At 45.7% G+C, this 23,713-nt stretch overlaps 2 protein-coding genes across 4 annotated transcripts in view; both read left to right on the top strand.

Annotated features, from left to right (window-relative positions):
* The first annotated feature begins 2,239 nt into the window (after positions 1-2,239).
* POMK (protein O-mannose kinase) lies at positions 2,240-13,376 on the top strand. Of its 3 annotated transcripts, none has more exons than XM_054565932.1 (5): positions 2,240-2,288; positions 3,632-3,746; positions 7,365-7,462; positions 8,429-8,731; positions 12,029-13,375. In XM_054565932.1, the coding sequence occupies exons 4-5, from the start codon at positions 8,450-8,452 to the stop codon at positions 12,797-12,799; spliced, it is 1,053 nt and encodes a 350-aa protein (XP_054421907.1). In that variant the 5' UTR covers positions 2,240-2,288; positions 3,632-3,746; positions 7,365-7,462; positions 8,429-8,449; the 3' UTR covers positions 12,800-13,375. The 3 variants fall into 3 exon arrangements, with proteins under 3 accessions (XP_054421907.1, XP_054421908.1, XP_054421906.1); XM_054565933.1 differs by having other exon boundaries at positions 2,259-2,288; positions 3,656-3,746; XM_054565931.1 differs by lacking the exons at positions 2,240-2,288; positions 3,632-3,746; positions 7,365-7,462 and adding an exon at positions 8,309-8,326 and having other exon boundaries at positions 12,029-13,376.
* Positions 13,377-17,636: 4,260 nt separating this feature from the next.
* Positions 17,637-23,713, top strand: part of HGSNAT (heparan-alpha-glucosaminide N-acetyltransferase) — a 29,855-nt gene continuing 23,778 nt past the window's right edge. Inside the window, exons 1-2 of the mRNA XM_054565930.1 lie at positions 17,637-17,892; positions 21,262-21,377. Of these exons, the coding sequence (XP_054421905.1) occupies positions 17,637-17,892; positions 21,262-21,377 (372 nt within the window). The remainder of the gene's footprint in view (positions 17,893-21,261; positions 21,378-23,713) is intronic.

Below are 23,713 nucleotides of genomic sequence, written 5' to 3'. Positions count from 1 at the left end.
AAGAAAAACCAGGGGCTTATGGTAAAAATGGGGTTAGAGACACAACGCTCAAAAACTTATCAACTTAAAAAAGAAAAGAACTTATAACAGCAGCGCAGTTATACACACTATGGCTGTTTACCTTGGAAAACAGCTGACGCTTGCCTGTGGAGGTGCGACTGGGGGCAAGTGTTACAGCTTGTGAGGTACTGTGAACTGACGGAGGGTTTTCCAAAATCGATCTGACGGCTGCAAAAGCAGATGTGGATGAGTGTGGCTCAAACACACGCAGTGAAATGAAGATACTGGTCGATGCTGAAGGGTGTGCATGTATGTTTTGATCCTCAGCTTGTGCATTTTTCTGTACTCATTCACCTAGTGTTTCTTCAGGATGAAATCACACATGAACAAATGGGAAATCTGTGCATTGCTCAAATGATTTCTCAATGTATCAATCTTACTGCAACAAATTTGCTTTATAAAAATGTGTTATAGCAGAACTGACTGCACTTTATCATTTCTTTCATTTCCTGTCTTGTCAATTAATTCTTGATTATTTTTCTGTTCAAAGTTTCTCATGTCTCACTCATTTCCTTCTACATTCTTTTAAAAAATTATTATTTAATGGGCTTGTTTCAGGATCCTCCCTCTAATGTATATCACATATTGATATCAGGCCACCTTTCATATACGTACACACATATGAAGTAATACATGTTAATTACATAAACATTAAAAAATACATACAAAAAGAAAATTTAATTTGCCCAAAATTCTGTTCCATATATTGTGGTTATTACCAATAAAATTGAATTTTATATATAGTGGTTATACAGAATTAATAAAATTAATTGATAGAATTTTATATATAGTAGCTATATAGAACAAAATTAATAGAATTTTTGTGTAGTTGTTTTTAAAGTAGGATTTCTTCCCCACCCTTAACTGTATGTTATAAATATCCTTTCATGTCAATACATATAGATTTATAGCATTTTTTATTGTAAAATATACATAATAAGTTGCCCATTTTAACCATGTTTAAGTGGCATCATGTCCATTTACACTGTTATACAACTATCACCATCCTCTATCTTGAACATCTTCATCTTCTCAAACTGAAACTCTGTACCCATTATATCAACCACATCATTTTTAATGGTTGCATGGATATAATTTCTTTCAGAAAGCTTTACTGTTAAACATTTAAGTTTCTTTTTTTCCCCCTGTTATAAAAGTCCTTTATCAACAACACTTCAGTGAGATCTCTTGCGTATTCAATTATTTCTGCATGGTAAATTCCTAGAGAGGGGATTTGCTAGGGCCAGTTATACACACGTAGAACTGATACAGGTCATGCAAATTTATACTCATGTATGGGTGTGGGGAAACCTTTAGATTTTGTCCATCAACAGTACGCATTACCATTCTTTTTCCTACTTGCCAATCTGATAGGCAAGTAGCTTCTAGTTATTTTAAATTTTCATTGTTTGGATTACCAGTACAGGCTGGGTGCTGGAAACGTACATCATGATAGTTTCTTGATTCCAAACTTGGAAAATGTGTCAGTGTGGAAGATAACACTTTTGGTTTAAACAAACAAAAAGTTACATAATCCTATGCCAAGCTTCCAATGTCGCAACCCTTCCTCTAGCATTTTCCACCAGGTACAAGCAGCGGTGAGACCTGTTGAGCCTTCCAGCTTCCATCCGCCTTTCCAGTGCTCCTCCTTTGGGGCCCTTGAACAAGAGAAGCTCAGCTTTCCCGCTCTGGGTTAAGCCTCTCCCCTTTCACCAGCGGTTCTCAACCTTCAGGGCATTCAGCATTGCCCAGAGGCCTGGTTAAGCACAGATTGATGGCCCGTACCCATTAGGTCTGGGATGGAGCCGAGAATGTGCATGTCTAACAGTTTCCCCGGAGATGTGAAGCATCAGCGTTTGGTCTGAGGACCACCCTTTGAAAACCATGGCTTTGCACTGATGACGGGAAGGTTTTTGAAGGGTCTAGATGTTACAGTTCCTTTCTACCGTACCTAACACCAGGCTAGGCGTCTGAACTAAAATTGTGATAGGTCAACACATCACAGTCCTCAAACGCTTGTAGAGAAGAAACCAGAATAGGAGACTACGAGACTGACTGGTCGGTGCACCTGCGCTGGAATCTGGGAGGCGCTCAAACTCCTCTGCGTTGCAGCGTCGGCTCTCCAAGGGTCCAGCGGACACCAGGGGGCAGGCTCTCGCTCCTCCTGCCTGGACTCGTTTCCGGCCGCGCAGGCGCAGGAGGCCGCGTGCCCCGGCCGAGGGCCGCAGGTAGGCGCGGCCTCTCCGGGCAAGGATGGGGCGGGGGGGTCCCTGTTGGGGAAAGTGGCTGGGGAAGCGGCGGGCGAGAGACAGGTGCTGTGGGACGGGTGCGGAAGGTAGCTCGGCCTCTTGCGGGGCTTGTCCCTGGTCCAGCCCGAGTCGCCCAACCCCAAGCCCGGGCAGCCCCGCCGTGCCTATTGGGCGGCTCTACCGGAGTCCAGCTGGAGGCCACGCTGGCCGAGGGCAGCCGGCGTCCACCCTCCTGGCTCCCTCTGTGTCCTGCTCCGCGCGCGAGCTGGACATGGAATAACAGGCTTCAGGTCCTTCTCCCCGGCGTCTATTCTGCACGCGATCATTCGTGCCAGCACTGCTAGCCACCTCTGGATGCTAGAGCTTCTGTGCTAGGTGTAAGAGTCTGCTGTTCTTTTTTATTTAGCCATTTTTTTAAGTAGTCCTAGCTTCTCCATTCCTTTCTTTACTGTAGACCTTAAGACTAAGTCAGCATCCAGAATATTTAAAACAATTATTTTAATGGGATTCCACTCTAAATTGTATTGAGTGGCACTAATCCCTTTTGTCTATGGTTGTAGAAGATATTTTGTAAATTAGTAAAAACTATTTTTTTCATTGTTTTTCTTCTTTTTTTAAAATTAAGCTGTGAGTGTAGGGTAGGGGTTGCCAGTCTTTTCCCCGTTTACCAGCTTTTTCCTATCAATGTCAGGAATCCTTTTTCTCAAAACAGTGCCTGAATTTCTCCTACCCTTCTGGCCCCACAATTGTTATTCCTTAACTTGCTGGGTATTTTTCACAACTAGTTTCTTTTTGCTTATTTCTGGGCAAGAAACTTCCTTCAGCCACACGGCCTTCTATCCCAGGCTGTGAACAGCCTAGTCCAGGAATATGCCTTTAAAAGAAAAAAGCCCATCAAGTGCTGAGGTGGGCTAAAAAGCCTTCCTTAAGAAATGGCCTCGTGGTGAAAATAAAACACATGTACTGGCGTTAAATACACCAGTGATTCTCAAACGTTAATGTGCATCTGAATCACCTGGAGAACTTGTCAAAACAGATTTCTAGGCCCCACCTCAGAATGTCTGATTCACTGGGTCTGGAGGGAGGACTGAGAACTTGCATTTTTTGCAAGTTCCCAGGTGGTGCAACTGCTGTAGGTCCTGGGACCACAGTTAGAGAACTGACGCCAACTTGCGGATGGTGATTACTTCCCCGAGGGAGGATTGGGAGGGGCCCACGGGGGCTGCAACTATGTTTGTAACATTTTCAATCTTTAAAAAAGATCTTTTAAAAATACCATGCAGAGTTACCTGACAAAGCTGAATGGATGTTTTATTTTTTAGTTTTCTCTGTTTGAAACATTTCAGAAAAGAAAAAAAAGATCCTATTTACTGTGTGGAGAATGGATTGGAAAAGGGAAAGTGGGAGATGGTGTAGAAAACTGTTGGAGAAGCCCAGGTAAGAGACCCTGGTGGCTTAGACCAGGGTGGGGAGCAAGCAAGGGGAGAAGGGAACAGATCTGAGAGACACTTGGGTGATAGAAGTGACTATATGTAGTGACTGGTTGGTTTAGAAGGTAGGGAAGGGTGGGATCAAGTCACCTGGTTTGTGACATGAGGGAGTGGGTGTGTGGTGGGCCTGTCACAGAGAAGGAACCCTGGAGAAAGGGCATGTTGGGGATAGGAGAGACGCAGCTGAGACCTCGAAGAGCCCGCTGAGTGAAGCATAGGAGAAAGATCTGGGCCGCAGTAGAGACTTGGAAATTGGTATCTACAGGGCTGTGAAAGCCATGTTCAGTAATGAGATTACCTAGAGGGAATGCATAGTGTGGAAATAGGGCCTGCAACAGACCCAGAGGAGAGCATTGCCTATGGCGGGGTGTGGTCAACTACTGCCCACCCACTGGTTTTGTAGAGCCTGTGAGTTAAGGATGCTTTTTTTTTTTTTTTAACCTTTTAAAATATTGGCCCTGGCTGGTGTGGCTCAGTGCATTGAATGCCAGCCTGCGAACCAAAGGGTAGCAGGTTGGATTCCCAAACGGGGCACATGCCTGGGTTCCAGGCCAGGTTGAGTGCGAGAGGCAACTGCACACTGATGTTTCTCTTCCTCTCTCCCTCTCTCCCTCCCTTCAGCTCTGTCTAAAAATAAATAAATAAAATCTTTAAAAAATATTGGAGGAGAAATCAAAAGAATAATCTTTTGTGATACATGAAAACTATATGAAATTCAAATTTCAGTGTCCATAAATAAAGTTTTATTATAATACAGGCGCACACATTTGTTTATGTAGTGTTTGGGGCTGCTCTTGCATTCTGGCGACAGAGATGAGTAACTGTGACAGAGACAATATGTGGGCCCTCGTCCCTTTGCACTGCTGCTCAGTGTACCTCAAGTCACAGTGATGTGGTTATCTTAATTTCACCTTCTTGCCCCTAAACCTAAATATTTGCCACCTGGACCTTTACAGAAAAAGTGTGCTGGTCCCTGACCTAACGTCTAAGTGAGACACACCTGGTCAACTTTAACTGTTGTAGAAGAGATACGGCGATTGTTTTACCCATTTCTTTAAGCGCACCTTCTAAGGATCAGGACTGGTGGAGGAAGCTCAAGAGACTGAAGGCTGAGTGGTAAAAATCATCATAGTTTCAGCTGAAGTTCTTGCAGATGACAGAACGGGTCAGAGGGAAGGATGCGGGCCCGGAGTCTGTGAGGAAGGGGAGCAAGCAGCCGTCAGAACGTTGCTGGTTGCTTGGCAGAGCTGGAAAGACCAAGGTGGTGGGGGGAGCAGACGGCATCGTTTCAAGAAAAGGAGGCTGTTGGGTGATGCTGGAGCAGTTCAATGGAGCCAGGGTTTACCGGGCACCTCTGAATGACAGCGGGGATAAGCAAAGCAGCTCTTCCTTTACGTAATTAGGAAAAGCACATGGAATTGTGGGAGAGTCCATTATCTCTAAAATTTCCCGCTTAGGGAGGAGCAATGTCACTGCTCACCCTTGGCCTGTAGCTTCGCTGGCCTGGCTAACTGGAAGAATGGAGCGGCCATTTACGGAGACTGCCAACACTGTGAACACAGCGATTTGGGAGGGAAAGAGCAGGCGCTGAGTTTGGAAAGTACTTTTAGCTTTTAAAGTTGAGATAGTCACATACCGTAAAATTTGCTATTTTAAAGTGTACAATGGGTGGTTTTGAATATACTTACAACCATTACTATAGATTCTTGAACAAATTTCATCCAAAAAGGAATCCTGTGTCCAGTAGCAGCCGCTCCCCATGTTCTGTTTCACCCAGGCCCTGGCAACCACTAATCTACTTTCTGTCTCTATGGATTTGCCTGTTCTGGACACTTCATATAAATGGAATCAGATCATAAGTGGTTGTTTGTGTGTGGACATTTGGGTTATTTTCAGTCTTTGACTATTATGAATAACACTGCTGTGAGCATTCATCTACAAATGTTTATATGAATGTATGTTTTCTCGGGTATATACCGAGCAGTGGATTGACTGGTTTATATGGTAACTTCTTGTTTAACCTTTTAAGGACCTGCCAGACTGTTTTCCATAGTGGCTGTACCATTTTACATTCCCACCAGCAGTGCATGGGGGTTCCTGTTTCTCCACATCCTTGTCAACACTTGTTATTGTCTGACTTTTTGTTTACAGCCATTTTAGTGGATATGCGGTGAGATTTGCATTTCCCTGATGACTAATAGAGTTGAGCACCTTTTCTCGTACCTATTGGCCATCTGTACATCTTCTCTGGAGAAATGTCTTTTCAAGTTCTTGGCTCATTTTAAAATTGTTATTGTGTTTTTTTGTTGAAAATAAATATTTTTTAGTGGTCTTTCAGATATCTAAATAGAGGTATCAAGGAAGCAAGTCTAGAGGTCGAGAAGGCCGGACATTTGGGAGCTGTCAGCAGGCGGAGGTGGGAGAGTCACGATCTAGACGGATCACCCAGGGAGAGAGTGAACGGGTCAAGTCTGAGCCCCGGGGCACTCCAGCAATTACAGCCAGAGGCTGGAGGAGCCACAGGGCGAAGCTTCCCGGGCACCAGGCACCGAGTGAAGAAAGCGTTTGAAGGAGAAGGGAGTGATCAGCCCTGCCAGATGCTGCTGAGGGGTCAAGGCCAGGACTGTGAATTGACTGTTGGGTTTACCATTGTGGAGGTCACCTTGATAGGGTCAATGTGGGTGGAGTAGCAGTGATTTCAAGAGAAACAGAGGACAGAGATGGATGTAGTGAGGATAGATAGTTTTTAAAGGAATTTGCAAAAAAGAAAGAGGGAAATAAGGCAATAAGTGGAGGGGAAGTAGGGTAAAGGGAGGGTGTTTGAAATGATGGGGGAGTTAGGGCGCACAGGTCGTGGTGCAGGAGAAGAGGGGAGTCCTGCTGGGGCAGCGCCCAAGAGCGGGCGAGGGGGGGGGCGGCCTGTTTGTTCAGAGGCACGGAAAAGAAGGCAGAGGGAGCTGGGGCCTGCAGTGTGGCGTGGGGGCTCATGGCAGTGCTCTCGGATTGCTTTTGTTGTTTTCAGAAATATAGGACACAAGACCATCAGCTGAGAGAGAAGATGGGGGTGGAGGTGACACAGTTTGAAGAGAGGGCGGCCCGGGCCGGGCCACAGGAAGGAACCTGTCCGTTTTATTGTCCCATGGCACTGAGGGAGCCTGCACAGCGTTGGAACCTGGCATCTCAATCAGAGGGAAAGAGAGTTATTACAGAATTCGGGGGACAGGTGGCATTGAGGCAAAATTGGAATGAGGCTTTATTTTCATGGGCTCAAAGGCAAGCAGGACTGTCTGTAAAGAGGTCAAGATCTGGTCTGGATTGCAAAGGGACCCCAGGGACTGGTTTCCTGGGAGACTGCAAGGTCACATAGATGTTCAGTATCATCCGCAGACAAGCTGACAGGGCTTCGCGACAGCAGCCGGGCTGCAGGAGGACCTCCTGGGAATCGAGCTGGAGCGACACCCAGACAGGGAGGGCCCCTGGGGAGGATGAACCGTCATACTACTGCCGCTTGTCTGTGTAATTTTTCAATCTTTACTCAACGGACCTTTTTGGCACTTTGCGGCAGAGCCCTTTCTAACCGGCACCCGGGGCCAGCCAGACCGCGGACCGACCCAGGTGTCTGGATGGAGACCTGAACTGGCAGAAGGACGCCGTACCTGGGAGGTAACGCTTCGCGTCCCAGGCGTCTGGGACCGTGACGTGCAGGGTCAGCCCTGTCACTGCCGCCCGCCATGCATCCCCGTGCTTATGTTCAGCTGGCACACACTGCTGTGGCCATGTCCCGTGTTGAAGTACTGGCACAGTTCCATCCTGGTTCATAAATGGCCTCTGCCTCAAGCCCCCTGTGTGTCAAGCACCCGATGTCCAGGGTCCTACCCCAGCGCTCTCCGCTCCCGGCCCCTCCGCCATCCGGCAGCTGCAGCTGTAACGCCCGCCAGCCCTCACCGCAGCCCGCACGCCCGCTCCAGTGCTCGAGCCAGCGTCCGTTCGCGTGTCACCACGCCTTCCGTGGTGACCTGGCGTGAGGTCCGTCCCCGCATCACCCTCTCCCCACTCTCACCGCCATCATTTTAGCTCACACACCCGCCAGCCCTTCTCCCGGCTCATAGCCAGGGCCTTCCACCCCTGCTGGAGTAGCTTTTGCTGCTTAAGGAACATCCCAGTTCCTTAGGCGGGTTCGAGAGCATTCCAACCCCCCCCCCGCCGGCAGCACCCCAGCTAATCTGCTGCTCTCCTTTGTCCATCTTCTGCCCCAGCCCCACTGGACTAGCGTCCACCCTTTGCTTTCATTTTGCTAGCCCTTCATGGAATACGGACCCGGTGCAAGCGCTGGGGGAGAGTCAAAGACAAAATCAGACACGCTAGCACCTCCCTTCTAATGGAACCTAAAATAGATGATCCCAGACTATGGTTTGCAATAAAAAAATACCGAGGATGAGAGCCGCCGACCTTGAGCCTTAGTGTGAGCCTGGTGTTCGGTGCCTTCCTTCATCCCTGCAATGGCTCCGAAGTACAGGATCCTGGACAGTAAGAGGCATAGAGGGTGTGTCACCTTCAGCCCCTCCTCGTCAAAACACCTTAATGGAAATGAAAAACGGCTGTTATTACTTGTTTCATTTTCTATTTTAGGAAATTGCAGAGGCTAACAACATGGAAAAGAAGCCCCAGGACGGTAGAACAGGCCCCCCGCACAGAGAGGCGCCCCCAGCTGTGGGGCTGCTGCTGGCCCTGGCCGTCGTGAACGCGCTCCTCTACCTCTGCCTCGACTGGCTTTTCATTTCCCCTCGACGTGCCGCCCTGGAGCCCAGTCACTGTCCCTACGGGTCCTTCAGAATGGGACAGATGAAAAACTGCTCGCCGTGGCTGTCCTGCCAGGAGCTGAGGACAGAAGTGAGGCAGCTGAAGCGTGTTGGGGAAGGAGCCGTGAAGAGGGTGAGTTCCTGGGTAACGGCCGAGCTGCCATCGCAGTGTTCACGGGGTGGCCCTTTGGGAACGCAACTTGGCATGAGGTGTTAAAAGCCATTGACGCGTTTCTACCCTTGTGCCCAGCAATGTCACATCTGGAACTTTAGCAAATAAAATAATCCAGTGGGAAGAAAAAAGCTAAATGCTTAAAGGAGTACCTTGTTTTTCATAGTAATAGCAAATTAGAAATAATAACTATAAGGGGGTGGTTAATTAAATTATGGTCCAGCCACTTGCTAGAATATTCTGTAACCGTTAAGTGTAGTTAGGAACCTGGGCAGCCATATGAAAAAATTTTACGATGATAAGTGAAAAAAAAAGCAAAATATGAAATTGTTGAATATACTGTTTTCAACTGCAAAATTATGTATTTATGTAGAAAAATATTAAAATGATAGAAATTATGCTGTAGTGAAGAAGGGTTATGGGCAACGTTTTTACTCTTACTATTTAAACCCTGTGATAGTATATTGATTTTTAAGTTTTTAATTTTAATAAGAGATAACAAAGGGGTGAATTCACTTCTCAAACAGAAACTTCAAGAGCCCTCGTCTTACCAGCTAGGAATGTGTGGTATAACTCAGTGGTCATCATTTCTATGGTAGCTGAGGCTTAGTGATAAAGCAAAGAGTGACTCTAGAAGCCAGTTCAGGATTGTTGAACAGAGACAATTCCTTTGGGAGGCTTCATTGAATGATTGATCAAAGAGAAGGAGGGAGCAGAAAATGCACCCACGGGCCTGCAGCGTGATGAAGTGCTGGTCCCTATTTTGGGAGACTGGGAGCCATGGCTGCTGCTGCCGTGAATGCAGGAAGGAGGCATCTTAAAGGAAGAAGTCAGACTGGGAGAAGGGACAGGCATTTATATAAAGTAAAACCATAAACAAGGTAACTGGTTCCTTTAAAGATTCATTCATTCGTTGTTGTGTGTTAGGGGTGTGACAGTGAATGAAACAAAGGCCCTGGAGTCAGACAATTAAGACAATAAGAAACAGTATGTAATGAAACATGTCTGTGACATGTGCTGTGAAGACAAAGCAGGGCAAGTGACAGACTTGTTGCTCTAGGTGGCCAGAACCATCTGAGAGCGAGCTGTGTGCATAGCTGACGAAAGATGTTCCAGTAGGAAAGACAGGGACCAGCAGAGGCTCCAAGATGAATTTGCTTTGTTGTCTGGGGACCAGGAAGGAGCCAGTGTGCCCAAAGGGTGGGATGAGGAGGAGAGGTGGCACACAGAGTCCAGAAGGACCCGTGGTGCCTGGTCCTGCTGGGCCTGGCAGGACCCAGGGAACCACTGGAGCAGTCTGAGCGCAGGAGTGAGGTGGGCCGTCGGTGTGGAGAGGAGACTGAGGCGTGCGGAGTGGAAGGTGGGTTAGGCCTTGCAGGCGAGAGGTGAGCACAGCCCAGCAAGGGTGTTAGCAGCGGAGGTGGTGAGAACACACTGGATTCGGTCATATTTTAAAGGTAGAGCCAATAGGATTTCCTAGTAGATGGGATGTGGGGTAAAAGGGAGAGAGGGTGACCACAGGGTTCCTGGCCTGAGTAGCAGGAACAATAGGGTCGTCATTATCCAATTCAGAGATGAGAAGGAACGGGTTTTGTGTGTGTGAGGTGGACACAGTAAGGCCATTTAGATGCCCCCATGGACATGTGACACAGGTGGTTGGATGTACAAGTCCGGCATTTGGGGCGAGGTCTTGGGTGGGGAGGATAAATTTGGGATGGCGTTGAAAGCGTGAGGATGCGAAGAATCACCATGAAGGGATGCACGTAGAGAAGGGGACTCAGCAGTTAATTTCTGTCCCCCTTCAGAGGGGTTACTGGTAACTTGCTTATGTGTTATTGGAATCACTTGGACCATTTTTGAACTTAGTTTTTGGAATTGATTTTTACCTTGAAGGATATGTTTTTGAGTAGCTTTGATGGTGGCAAATCATTGTTGTATGAGGACAGACCTGATTTTAGGGAACTTGTACAAATCATACCCATCCTAATATGGGACTTAATAACATGGGTACTAACTCTGAGGAATGTAGTTTTATTCATTAAAGTGTGACTAAAAAGCCATTACATATATTTTGTGTGTGTCTGTGGCCAAAACTTGCTCTCAGGGCAGAAGCGCCTTGAGCACTGGCGTTAGTGTGCGAGGGCCAGGAGCCTGCATGTCTTGCCCACGTTGCAACCTCTGTGCCCATGCAGGTTCTGGCTCCTGGCAGACCCCACTCTCCTCCCTGTAGGCCCTAATTGAGCAACCCCTGCAGCAATCTTTCGGTTTGCAGGACGCCGCCCAACCCGCTGAACCACACCAGTCAGGGCTCCTAGAGCTTTTTAGATAGATAGGTTATAGACTTAGATGCTAAAAGCTCTTGATAAATAATGCCCCGGATTGCTGTTTTCCTTGAACAATGAAGAGACAGAAGCCCAGAGAGACACAGCCTGCTGGTGGCAGAAGCTTGGAGCAGTGACCTGACCTGGGAGCCTGTTTTCTGCTTTTCCTTCCGGGATTTAAGCAGAAGATCAGAGGTTCTTAATTACAGTGCTTCCTGCCAGCCTTTGGAGCTAATAACAACTGAGAATCCAAGGCAGTGCTGTACCGTGTCCTGGACACTGTGTACCAGGATGGGCTGGTCTGGCATTCGTGGTGTTTCGCCTCCTGCTTTCACAGCTGAAGTCACACAAACCCACAGAGCGTGTTAAAATGTTTACTTTACGTAGAACTATTCCTATTTGTGGTTTACTAGGCTACCTCTTAAAATTAATGAGTGATCTTATGTGTGATGGGCTGGCAGGGCTCAGCCCCCTTCATAGGATTTTCCAGTCTTTCCTCCTCCCCCACCCTCTCCCTCTTTGTGCTGCAGTATCTGGGAACTGGCAGTCTGTTTGCCACTCAGTGCCTTTACATGTTCAGTCCCTTCTCTTGGGAATGTGCTTCCCACGCTCTGCATCAGCCTGCAAGCCCTGATCATCCCTTAGAGCAATTCCCGGGAGCCTGCTGGCACCCTCTCCTGATGGCCTGCAGCGTCCTGACCAGAGTCGGCCCCTCCGGCCTCCTCCCTCGCTGGGCCTTTGCTTGCTGATGCGGCACTTGCCTCACTGGGAATCTTGTGTTTGCTCATAAGTGAATCTTTCTAACTAGATTAAGAGCAACCCTAGGGCTGGGTCTATCCTCATTAATTTCTGTATGCTCTGCACCAGATCCAGCCCTTTAAAGAGGTGTTGTTTCCTGACTCCCTAAGACAGGTGATGTTCTTTGGCTCTGTTTCAGGTCTTTCTGTCGGAGTGGAAGGAACGCAAGGTCGCTCTCTCCCGGCTCACCAGTCTGGAGATGAAAGACGATTTCCTCCATGGACTGCAGATGCTGAAATCTCTGCAGAGTAAATATGTTGTCACGCTGCTCGGCTTCTGTGAAGATGACAACACCATTCTGACTGAGTACCACCCCTTAGGGTCCTTGAGCCGCCTGGAAGAAACGTTAAACCTTTCCAAGTACCAGCACCTAAACACCTGGCAGCAGAGGCTGCAGCTGGCCATGGATTACGTCGGCATCCTCAACTACCTGCACCGCAGCCCCCTGGGCACGCTGGTCATGTGCGACTCCAACGACCTGCCCAAGACGCTCTCCCAGTACCTGCTGACCAGTAACTTCAGCATCGTGGTGAATGACCTGGACGCCTTGCCCCTGGTGAACCGCAGCGCGGGGACGCTGGTGAAGTGTGGCCACAGGGAGCTGCACGGGGACTTCGTGGCTCCAGAGCAGCTGTGGCCCTATGGAGAGGACACGCCTTTTCACGACCGTCTCATGCCCTCGTATGACGAGAAGACTGACATCTGGAAGATTCCAGATGTCTCCAGTTTCCTTTTGGGGCATGTCGAGGGAAGTGATATGGTTCGATTCCACCTCTTTGATATTCATAAGGCCTGCAAGAGCCAGACGCCTGCAGAGAGACCCACCGCTCAGGATATTCTGGACACTTACCAGAAGGTTTTGAATTCACTCAGAGACACCGTGATGTCTCAGACAAGAGAAATGCTATAAAAACTAGTGCAGTCAGGGAAGGGACTTAACGGAACAAGTGGAATAGTTACAGCAGTTCTGCTCCGACAGTGAGCTTGTTGCTGTTAAGCCATGTGGCTCTTCCGCTGCATCCGCACGCACACGTGAGAGTCCTGCCTCTCCTGGCCACCTGGGCGGAAGTTGCTAAGCAAGAGCAAACCAGGTTTAAGCCTGGCTTTACTTATAATGCCAATCCCTCCCAGGTGAAGAGGCAGAGAAGCAGCAAATCTAACATGTATCTGAAGGAAGTAACAAAAGTGTAGCTACAAAGAGGCTTCTCCTATCCTAAATAATTGAGTTTGTAAGTTTGTAAGAAAGGTAGAGAAGATTTTTAAATGGCAATATAGGAAAGAAACATAGCCCTGGCCAGGTAGTTCAGTTGGTTAGAACACTGGCTCTGATACACCAAGGTTGTGGGTTCAATCTCCAGTCAGGACACAAACTAGACTCAACCAATGAATGCATAAGTAAATGGAAAAACAAATTGATATCTCTCCCTCTCTATCTTTCTTCTCTTGCTTTAAAATCAATAAATAAAAATTTTTTAAAAAATAGAGTAGTTCCCCGAAGAATTTTTTCCTCATTTTTTTTAGATGGTAATCAACATCCCATGTCATGGGAGTATTTCTGGTCTGTTTCACTTGGTGTGGGTGAGGCCATCTTTACTGTCTTAAATGATTGATCTGTTGAAGCTCCTGTGCCATCCTCCTCCTTAGGAACTACAGGAGAACTGTTACACCATGCTCTTTAAAATTGTGAACGGGCAAGGAATGTTTAAGACAGCAAGTGAGGGAAATATGTGTTACTGCCTTGGATGGTACTTGTTTGAAATGCCTATTTACCTTCCTGCTGGGTTTTGTGTATCCAAAAATTAATGATTGTGAACATTTTACCACAACACTGTCACTCAGCATCGGAAAGTGTCAAACCCTTCCACTCGAGTTGCACGGCTGAAACTTTCAAAAAGCCCTTTCCTTGTTCACTCACTCATTTGCACAGGAAGATGGATTTGGTGCATATTAATCATCCCTAATAAGGTGGTTAAAGCTGACATCGAGGGGTAGGATCCTGGAATCGCAGGGACCTGGGCCTCACTCTAGAGTCTCTGGCTCAGGAGGTGTGGGGTAGCGTCTGAGACTTTGCACTTTTACCTGGGCAGTGGGAACCGCTGCCCCTAACTGTCAGGCAGGCCACCCCAGCGGGATAGGGCGTGTTAGTCTTGCCCTGCTCACGGCCTGTGGTTGATTGGACCTCTGGCTGATGAGAGGTCATGTTTGCCCACAGTATTGTTTTAACCGCTGCGTTATAAAAACACCACCACAACCCACTCGCATGGCTGTAATTGAACAGAAGGACAGTAACAAAGGTGGGGAGGATGTGGAGAGTGGAACCTCATTCTTTGCTGGTGGGTATGTAAAATGGTGCAGGTGCTTTAAGTAACCTGGCGTTCCTCAGAAGGTTAAAGATGGCGTCACCGTGACCCAGCAATTCCACTCCCAAGGACTCACCCAAGAGCACTGAAAACAGGTCCACACAAAGAACATCGCACATTCAACGTTTCCCAAATAACGCTCCTCACTCCAAATTCGCTTTTGTTTCCTACATCTGTAAACGGCGCACCGTCCATCTGACTTTCCAAGACAAAAACCTGGTTTTATATATAATAAAATGCAGCCCTTTTAAGTGTACACTTCAATGAGCTTTGATAAATTGATACACTCATGTCGCCGCCCCTACAGATAAAACACAAACATTTCTGCCTCTGCTGGAATTCCCCGAGTGTCCCTTCCCACTCAGCCCTTCCACCACTGCTGGCCTCAGGCCATGGCTGCTTGCTTTTTGGAATGAGTAGGGTTTTTTCCCAGACTTTCACATAATTGGTAGCTTACAGCAAGGCATAAACATTTTTGTGCCTGTCTTTTTTCATCCCTTGTCATTTTTAAAATCGTTTATGCTACTACAGATGTTTCATTCTTCCCCATTGCCCCCTCCGCCCAGTCTACCCCCACTTCCAATCACTGTAATGTTTTTGAGATCATCCATGTTGTTGTTTATATCAGTAATTTATTACTTTTTATTGGTGAGTAATACTCCATTGCATGTATGTACCGCCCAACCATTTGCTGATGGCCATGGGGTTGTTTCCACTTTGGAGCTATTATGAATAAAACTGCTGTTAACATTTAAATACAAGTCTTTCGAGTAAATTCCTAGGAGTGTTCCTATGATCACATGTAACTATATGTTTAACTTTATAAGAAGCTTCTAAACAGTTGTCCAAAGTGTCTAGCAACATGTAAGAGTTTCATTTGCTCCATGCATATTAGCCAACACTTGTTACTATCAGCTCATTTAATTTTAGTTCTTCTAGTGGACGGGTAGTGGCATCTCATTGTAGTTTTATTTTGCATTTTCGCAAAGATAAATGATGCTGAGAACCTTTTCAAGTTTATTGGCCATTCACATATCTTCTCTGGTGAAGAGTCCAACTCTTGCCTATTTTAAAATAATTCACTTATTATTAAATTACAAGAGTTCACTATTTAACCTGGAATTAAGTCTGTTACCAGATATATCTTTTGCAATTTTTTCCTCATAGCCAGAGGCTTGCCTTTTCATTTTCTTACCAGTGTGTTTTATTTATTTTTAAATGGTTTATATACTGTTTAAGAAAGCTTTACCTAACTCAAGATCATGAATATTTTCTCCTTTATTTTCTTCCAGATGTTTTATAGTTTCAGCCTTTACGTTTAGGTCTATAACCCATTTCTAGTTCAGTTTTGTGTAGGCTGTGAAGTTAAGAGTTAAGGTTCGCTTTTTCTCATGGGGATGTCCAATTGTTCTAGCATCATTTATTGAAAAGATTATTCTTTCTCCCATTAAATTGCTTTGGCAACTTGGTGAAAAACCAATTTTGTGGGTTTACTTTTAGGCTTTCCTACTTTATTTCTCTATATTGCTATTCTTTACCAATAACATACTATCTAGGTTACGATAGTGCTATAGTAAATCTTGAACTCAGGCAGTGCAAGACCTGAAACTTTGTTGTCCTTAAAATCATTTTACATTTCCATACAGATTTTAGGTCACTTGCCAATTTCTACACACACACACACACATACACACACACACACACGCCAATTTCTACACACACACACACACACACACACACTCCCTCCCCCCCCCAACAAATAACCTGCTGGAATTTTGATTTGGATTGCACTCAATCTATGGAGATCAATTTGTGAGAAACTAGCATCTTAACAGTAATGGTTCTTCTAATCTATGAACATGGTAGACCTCTTTGACAATTTGGGTCTTCTTTAATTTCTCTCATTGATGTTTTGTAGCTTTTAGGGTTCAGGTCTAAACCCTATTTAACGCAGGGTTAACCCATTTTGTTAATTTATTTATGTATTGATTAAAAAAATTCTATCGTAGCTGTGGTCAGTGTGACTCAGTTGGTTGAAGCGTCCCATAAACTGAAAGGCTGCCGGTTTGCTCCCGCTCAGGGTGCATACCTGGGTTGCAGGTTTGGTCCCTGGTCAGGACACCGATAGAGGCAACCAATCGATGTGTCTCTCTTACACAGGTGTTTCTCTAAAAGCAGTGAAAAAATGCCCTCAGAGTGACTATTAAAAAGTTCTATTTTAAATAAGTCCAGTTCCAATTTTGTTTATATCTAGGATATGAAAATACAATTGATTTTTGTATTTTGACTTTGAATTCTGTGACCTTGCTAAATTCACTTACAAGTTCTCCTACTTTTGGGAGGTGGGGGGAGATTCCTTAAGATTTTCCACACATACATTCATGCCATATTTGAATAAAGCCAATTTGTATACTTGCTTTCTTTTTCTTGTCTTGTTGCCCTACGACCTCCTGGACAATGCTGAGTAGAAGAGGGAAGGGCAAATATCCTTGCCTTGTTGTTGATCTAAGGGGGAAAATATTTAGTCTTTCAAGTGTCATGTCAGCTGTTCAGTGGTTATCTTCCCATTCATGTCTTTACACTTTTACTACATATGCATATATCCCTAAACAACATAGTATTACTTTTCTTGGCTTTACACTCTACATATAAGTTATTACGAATGCATTTCTGCAACTTGGATTTTCCCCTCTGCCTTATTTGAGTCATCCATTTTGATATACGTAACACCAGATCATTACTACTGCTGTATATATTATACTACAATTTATCCACTTCCCCTACTGATGGGCATTCAGATTGTTTACAGGTTTTTGCAATTACAAACCATTCTGCTACAACCATTATTGTACATGTCCCTATATACGAATGATAGTTTCTCCCGCCATAGGTGAGAGTGGAACTGCGAGGTCATCGTGCAGCTCGCCTTGAATTTTATCAGAGACTGGCAAAGAGCTCTTCAAAGTGGTGGTACCACATGATGGCTTTTAAGTCTCATCGTTCTCTCTGAATAGTTAATGTCTTGGGATGGGGCTCTGCCTGTCTTACTTACCTTGACATTTCCAGAACAGTGGACAGAGGACACTAGCACCTATTTATTTGTATGGTGAAGGGTTGGACGTAGGAATTTAGCAGAAAGTTGCTCAGGGGAGTGATCAGAGACGGGAACAGTGGCTTGTGGCCTGCCGAAGGCCTCTCTTCTGGATGTTTCCCTGAGGACAAAGAGCACTGGGTAGCGGGGAAGAAATATTGGCTTTTAGCAAGCTCCCCGAACCTAGGGCCGAGAGCAGTCCGGCCCCCAGACCTTCCCGCACCCGCCGGCACCGCCCATTCCCCCTCCCCCCGCGGGTGACTCAGGCAGCAGTGACGGCATCCGAAAGCGAGGCTATGACGGGCGCGCGGCCGTGCACGGCGAAGAAGCGCAGAGCTCGGGAGCGCGGCGGCGTCCGAGGAGGAGGAGCGGCGGTCGAGGCCGCGCCCGGGAGGGAGCGGCAGCCGGTGGTGGCGGCGGGCAGCATGAGCTGGGCGCGGGCCGCGGGCCGGACGCTGGCCGCGCTGTTGCTGGTCGCGTCGGTGTTGAGTGCCACGCTGCTGGCCCCTGGCGGCTCCTTGGAGCGCGGCTCCGAGCCCGCGCCGCCTCGAGGTGAGTGCGCGCCGAGGCGCCGGCCGGGGTGGCTCGGCGGACCCCGCGCCCCCTTCTGCTGCGGTGCCTGCAGGGCGACGACTCCCCTCCCGGCCTGCGACGCTCCCCGAGCGTGCGCTCGGAAAGGCAGTTCCCCGGAACTAGAGTGTTTGTTTACATTACGCGGTGTGAGCGTGCAGGGACCGGGAGCTTGGCGACTGAGCACGTTTGGCCGCTGTAGCAGGCTACGGGCGGGTCAGCATCGCGCAGTGGGGTGGGGGCAACATCCGACGTGCACCGACGCAAGGCCGAAAGCACGGCAGGAGCGGGGAAGGAGCGGGGTGCTGGTGTTTTCGAGAGCCGCGGGGCAACGAAGCTTTTTGCCCCTCTCGCCCCGAGGCTGCGGGGCACCCAGCGCCTTCAGGCGACTTTGTCTCTAAGTGTGCCTTTGACCGGGAGTCTAGTTCCTCCCCAATGCAAAGCTAGATGAGAGTCGGAGTGACCAAGAGGGGTGCACCCAGCTTGCAACGCTCTCCCAGTCCACTGTGTGGCGGTTCTTGCGCACAAATGAAATCCCCCAGAGGCCAGAGCATTTAGCGGTTTGCCCTGTGCGGGGCAAAGAAGCGGAAGCGCGGGCGCCGCCCTGCCCCGTGCCTGGAGTTGCGGTCAACCCCGGTCCTCAGCTGGATCCCGAAAGACCTCGCATGGCGCTGGCGTGGCACTCGGGAGTGACGGGCGGCGGCGCGGGGAGAGCGGTGATTGCAGGAGCTGGTAGTTAAAACTCGAAGTCAGATCTCAAGCGAACCACCTCCCAGCCTCCCTTAGGGGACTGTTACTTACGAAGTGACAACAGAACAGTCGAGGTGCCTGCCGTTTGTGGGGATGCCACTGAACGACGTTAGATGTTCACAGCCTGGAGGGGCCTGGCGGGGGTATTTTTGCCGAGATGGGGGGGGTGATTCTAATGTGCAGCCGGGAGGAGAGGAAATAGCTCATTTATTTTCCTTACTTGTCTGGTGTCCGAACTCACCAGGGGATGTGGTGAAAAATACAGATTCCGGGGCCTTTCTCTAGACTTCTGGAACGAGGGTCCCAAGGCCCTCTCCAGGCAATGCTTTGGTCAGGGATTGTGGAATCAGTCAAGTGAAGCAAGCCCTAAGCACGTCAGCGTTTGGGGAGGGTCACACTATCCCCTGGAAGAGTGAGTCACTTACCTTCTTCTCCCTCCTGTCATCCCCTCTTCTGTATCAGAACAAGGAGTTTTGGTGACTGGGTGAAGTTCAGACTGCCTCTCCTCCCCAAGCAGAATCTTGTGGGGCTACGACAGAATACATTTTGAAAAAGCATTTTAGCTGATTACATTTTGTATGCTGCCTCCCCTACCCTCGGGCTCAATCTCATTCTCCCTCGCCTTTGATAATTTGAGGAAATCAGCCTCAGAGGTAACGTAATCTGCCCAGTCACAACTTGTCAGGGACAGATTCGTGCAATGCTCTTTCTTTGTCTTTTAGCACCAATTCATAAGCATAACTATTTTAGGGGAAAAAAAGTAGTTCGTAAAGAGTAATTGTATGTAGTGGAGGAGAACATAATATTCTTGAGCGATCCGCCCCAGAACCAAGCTGTGCTGAGAGGACAGCCAGACTTTCAGTACCACCTGGAGCCCAGGTTTGGGCTGAACAACTTCCTACCTAGAATTCCATCTTCATATATGATTTGAGGACCCAAGTTTACTTCAAAAAAGAAAAATATATTAAGTAGAATATGTTCTTTAAAATATGCCTGGCAAAGACACTCCTGAGCAGAGAGCTAGAAGCAGAAGTTACATATTTGGAAATGGAATAAAAGTCTAATATGCAAACAGCACAGTTACCCCCAGGACTACTGAAAGGTGACTTTATTTGGTTTATTTCCTCACCAAGACACTGTAAGCAGGAAGAGGAGGGGGTTGTTATTTTTGTAGATAATGCTCCTTGAGTGTTACCTTGGTATTTCTAAAGTGAGCTGTGTCTGCATTTGGCAGTTTTTTCTTGAAACTAAGCCTCAGGTTCAATTTCAGTGTCATATTGGATAGCTTAGGAATTGTCTCCTTTGAGTGTTTGAGTAATACAGACTCACTGGTTTTTAAAAAAAATACGTTCACATAGTGGAAAAAAGCACAAAGTTGTCAAAATCCCCTGGCTTTGCACTCACAGTGTCTCTAGCTGTTGTTTTCGACCTTGGCTGCATATTAAAATTATTGATATTTGAGGGGTTTTTGTTGTTGTTTTAGGGAGGAACATCTTGCTGGTTGGGTACAGGTTTGAATGAAATTGGATGGAAATGGGTCAGAGCTTTAGTTGTTTGTTTGCTTGTTGTTGTTGTTTTTTTTTTTTTTAGCCCTGAAGGGAGCTTTCATACTATGAAATAAAAGAGGCTAGATTATTACATTTCTAGTTTGCCATGTTTTCCCTTTGCTAAAGGCCAGGGAGTAAATTAATTTCTCCGTCATATAATATAATAGATATAAATGGCCCAGTTGGTCTTAGTGAAGCATTTTGTTTTAATTTAGCTAATAATAGTTCACTTTGTTTTTCTCCAAATTTGGCAAACTTAAATGTAGAATGTGCATTTCTTGGTGGACTCCTAAAAGCATCTAATAAAATGGGGAGCTCTACGCTTATCCTCTCTCCTTACTTCCCCCAAGTCTTCTGTGGAAGCGAAGGAGATTCAGAACTCCAAACCAAAGTGATACAAAGCAGACTCGAAAGGGCACCCAAATCCCGCGGTAGGTCTGACTGCGCGGTCTGACTGCTTGTCCTGACCCCGGAGGTCTGGGGTTCTGCAGGACCCGTGCTGCCCTTACCGCGCTCAGAGCAGAGTGATGCACGCGGTCAGAGAAAGTTTGGAACTTTCGAATCACACAAATTGGGTTCAAAACAGTTTAAGACATTTCACAGAAAAACTCTGTGGCCATGGGCAATTATCCAGTCCTTAGGAACCTTATTTTCTTCATCTGTCAAATGGAGAAAATGCCTAGCTCATGAGATTGTCTTATTATCAAAATAGAAGATATGTGGAAACTATTGTACTAAATTCGGTGCCTATCACATCTGAGCAGTTGATGAATGTACACAGACTTTTTATACGCTGGCTGTGAGTGGTGTTGACTGAGTCTGCATGTGCAGTAGAGGCACCTGTGCAAGAGGACACCTGGCTGTGTACATGTGTGTGTGTGCATGCATGTGTGTGTATACGCAAAGTAAGGGACCAGAGCCCCCAGAATGCAGGCATTTGAGAAGCACTCCTTTGAAGCCACCATTCACGCAGGTGTACTTTTTCTCTAACAAACACATTTTTCAAGTGCTTTGTTTTTTATTTTTTTAAACTTTTTTTCCTAATTCTTACTAGATTTAGACAAAAAAAGACATGTAGAGTTGAAGATGGACCAGGCTTTGCTGCTCATCCATAATGAACTACATGGGACAAGCTTGACTGTCTACTGGAATTCTGAACGCTGTTATCATGTAGGTATAATGTCCATGCTAACAATTTTGTTTACTTGAGGGATGGTTTGATATATCCTTAATGCTCCCATACGTGCTATCTTATAGGTAAGGAAACAACCAGGCTATACCATCATAAGAAGTATAATGAGGAAGAATGCCTAGCAATGAGCAACATTTGTTTATCTTTTCCACTACCCATTAAAAACCAAACAAACAACCAGTTCTCAGTGATTAGCCAAATTGATGGAGCGTGTTTTATTTTACTCCTTTGCTTATGCCTAACCCTCTTGCTGGACCAGAGCAGGGAGCGAGACACCTGAGTATTCTCCAAGGTCAAGGGTGGTAAGGGCAGCAGCGAGGTCCTGTTGAGGCAGGATGGCGGTTATTCCAGGGACCTGCCTGTTGGCTGATAGAAAGAATTTATTTTTTCTGAAGGGTTCACTCCTATTCTAGGCCTTTATGCTTTTTTAAGGATGAGGCTATTCTTCCATGTAGAATACAATATTTCTTATTTCCAAATAAAGTTGAGAGTGTCCACATAACCACCTTCGGAGGAGGAATCTGAATGTATGGCGTACCCCTAGCACGCGTACCAGCTGAAAAGATGATGGAGGGGTACACGGCGCTTCCTCTATTTGATTAAACCCATGGAAAGCTTTGTGAAGTAATGTGAAACAAAGAAAATCTATAATATGAAAAAATGTAGCTTACGACAAAGAGAAGATTTAGTCTGCAAGAAAGATCTAAAGGAAAACCTGAAAAAAAAATTAGCAGTAGCAGAATTAAAAAGCTACAAGACTCATTAATAATTCAGAGAATAAGAAAAATGTCTTCTAAACAGACTTAATAATGACCTAAAATCCTTGGAAAACAAGTTGAGGGGAAGAAAGGTATTAGCCATAGGGGAGGTAAGAGCATCTTTAGAATTAAAAAACAAAACAAAACATTGGTACAAAAAATAGTGGCACTGGTGATAGACCGAAGAATCAAAAAACAAAATTCACTACATAAGACTAACTCAAGAAAAAAAGACTAAATTATTTAAAAGAGGAGAAGATAATTATGCCTAAGGAAAATGTATTTCATAGAAAAATCTTTGATCTGGCAAGAGAAATTCTCATGAAAAGTTGTATTAAAATATTCCTAATAATAAAGATGATTGTAACAGAAGTTGCAGCTGCTCTTTGCTGAGGGCTTGTTCCATGCCTCAGATATGTTATATCTCATTTAATCCTCACAACAATCTGGGAGAGAGGGTATATTGGGATTCTGCAAGAGGTGATACTGAGATTAAGAGAAAAAAGTGACCTTTTCCTGGTTTACCCAGCTGTTAATGTGGATTTATATCCCTCCATTCTTAGGATCCTGCTATATGTTAATCAGGAAGAAGGGGAAATGCAAAGCTACTGAATAGCAGTCTCAGGGTTTTGGAAAGCCAAAGTATCATCTTCTAAACAAAGAGGAAAAAAAGAAAGCAATAAAGATGACTCCCTGGCGCTGGTGTGGCTCAGTGGATTGTGCATCGGCCTGCAAACCAAAGGGTTGCTGGTTTGATACCCAGTCAGGGTACATGTCTGGGTTGTGGGCCAGGTCCCCAGTAGGGGTCATGCGAGAGGACACTACATGTTGATGTTTCCCTCTCTTTCTCTCTCCCTTCCCTTCTCTCTAAAAATAAACAAAATCTTTAAAAAAAAATGACAACTATGTAAACTGGAAAATGAAAAAAAATTCAAAAAAGGAGTGAGTCGAGATATTTTAAAATAAAAGTCACATAATTGGTAATTTATTGATAAATTTAAGAGCACAATGGGCATTAATAAAATTAGAAATTAGGATATATAACCAGTTTATTGAAAATAATTATGATCCAGTGAACAGTTACAAGCTGATAAATTCAACATTAAAAATTGATTGATTTCCTTAAAAAATATATGAAGATTGATTCAAGAAATTGAGAACATTAATAAATCAGCAACTGACTAAGAAATCTGGAAAGTTATAATGAATTCCTCTACTTAAAAATAGGTAAAATTTTCTACATTTTCAAATAATAAGTAATTCTCAATCTATATAAGTTGATCCGAATATGACCACCCCTCAAAAATGATGGCTTGATATTTGATTTATTCTGCAGTATAGGTAGGACGTTCCTCTTCAAACCTGGCAAAGATATTACAAGAAATGCTGAGAAACTTTTCTAATTAATAGGGGTTCAGAAATCTTAAATAAAATTCTATCAAGTAGACTAAGTTAGCATATTGAGAGATTTATTTATGTAGACACTTTTATCCTTGAGGAATCTTTAGAGCTCATATGAGAAGGAAATGATGAAGTTTTAATGGGAAAAATAGAGG

This window comes from Pteronotus mesoamericanus, unplaced genomic scaffold (genome assembly GCF_021234165.1).
Source record: "Pteronotus mesoamericanus isolate MK-2021 breed Mesoamerican mustached bat unplaced genomic scaffold, CSHL_Meso_final contig_169, whole genome shotgun sequence".
NCBI lineage: Eukaryota > Metazoa > Chordata > Mammalia > Chiroptera > Mormoopidae > Pteronotus > Pteronotus mesoamericanus.
Note: the sequence above shows the minus strand (reverse complement) of the source record. Positions and strands in the feature narration are given on the sequence as shown.

What these genes read in the sequence shown, in the direction of transcription:
- POMK (XM_054565931.1), top strand. Translation starts at nt 8,450, where the DNA reads ATGGAAAAGAAGCCCCAGGACGGTAGAACAGGCCCCCCGCACAGAGAG. An exon ending in GGGAAGGAGCCGTGAAGAGG is followed by an intron (nt 8,732 to 12,028) that starts GTGAGTTCCTGG and finishes GCTCTGTTTCAG; the next exon opens with GTCTTTCTGTCGGAGTGGAA.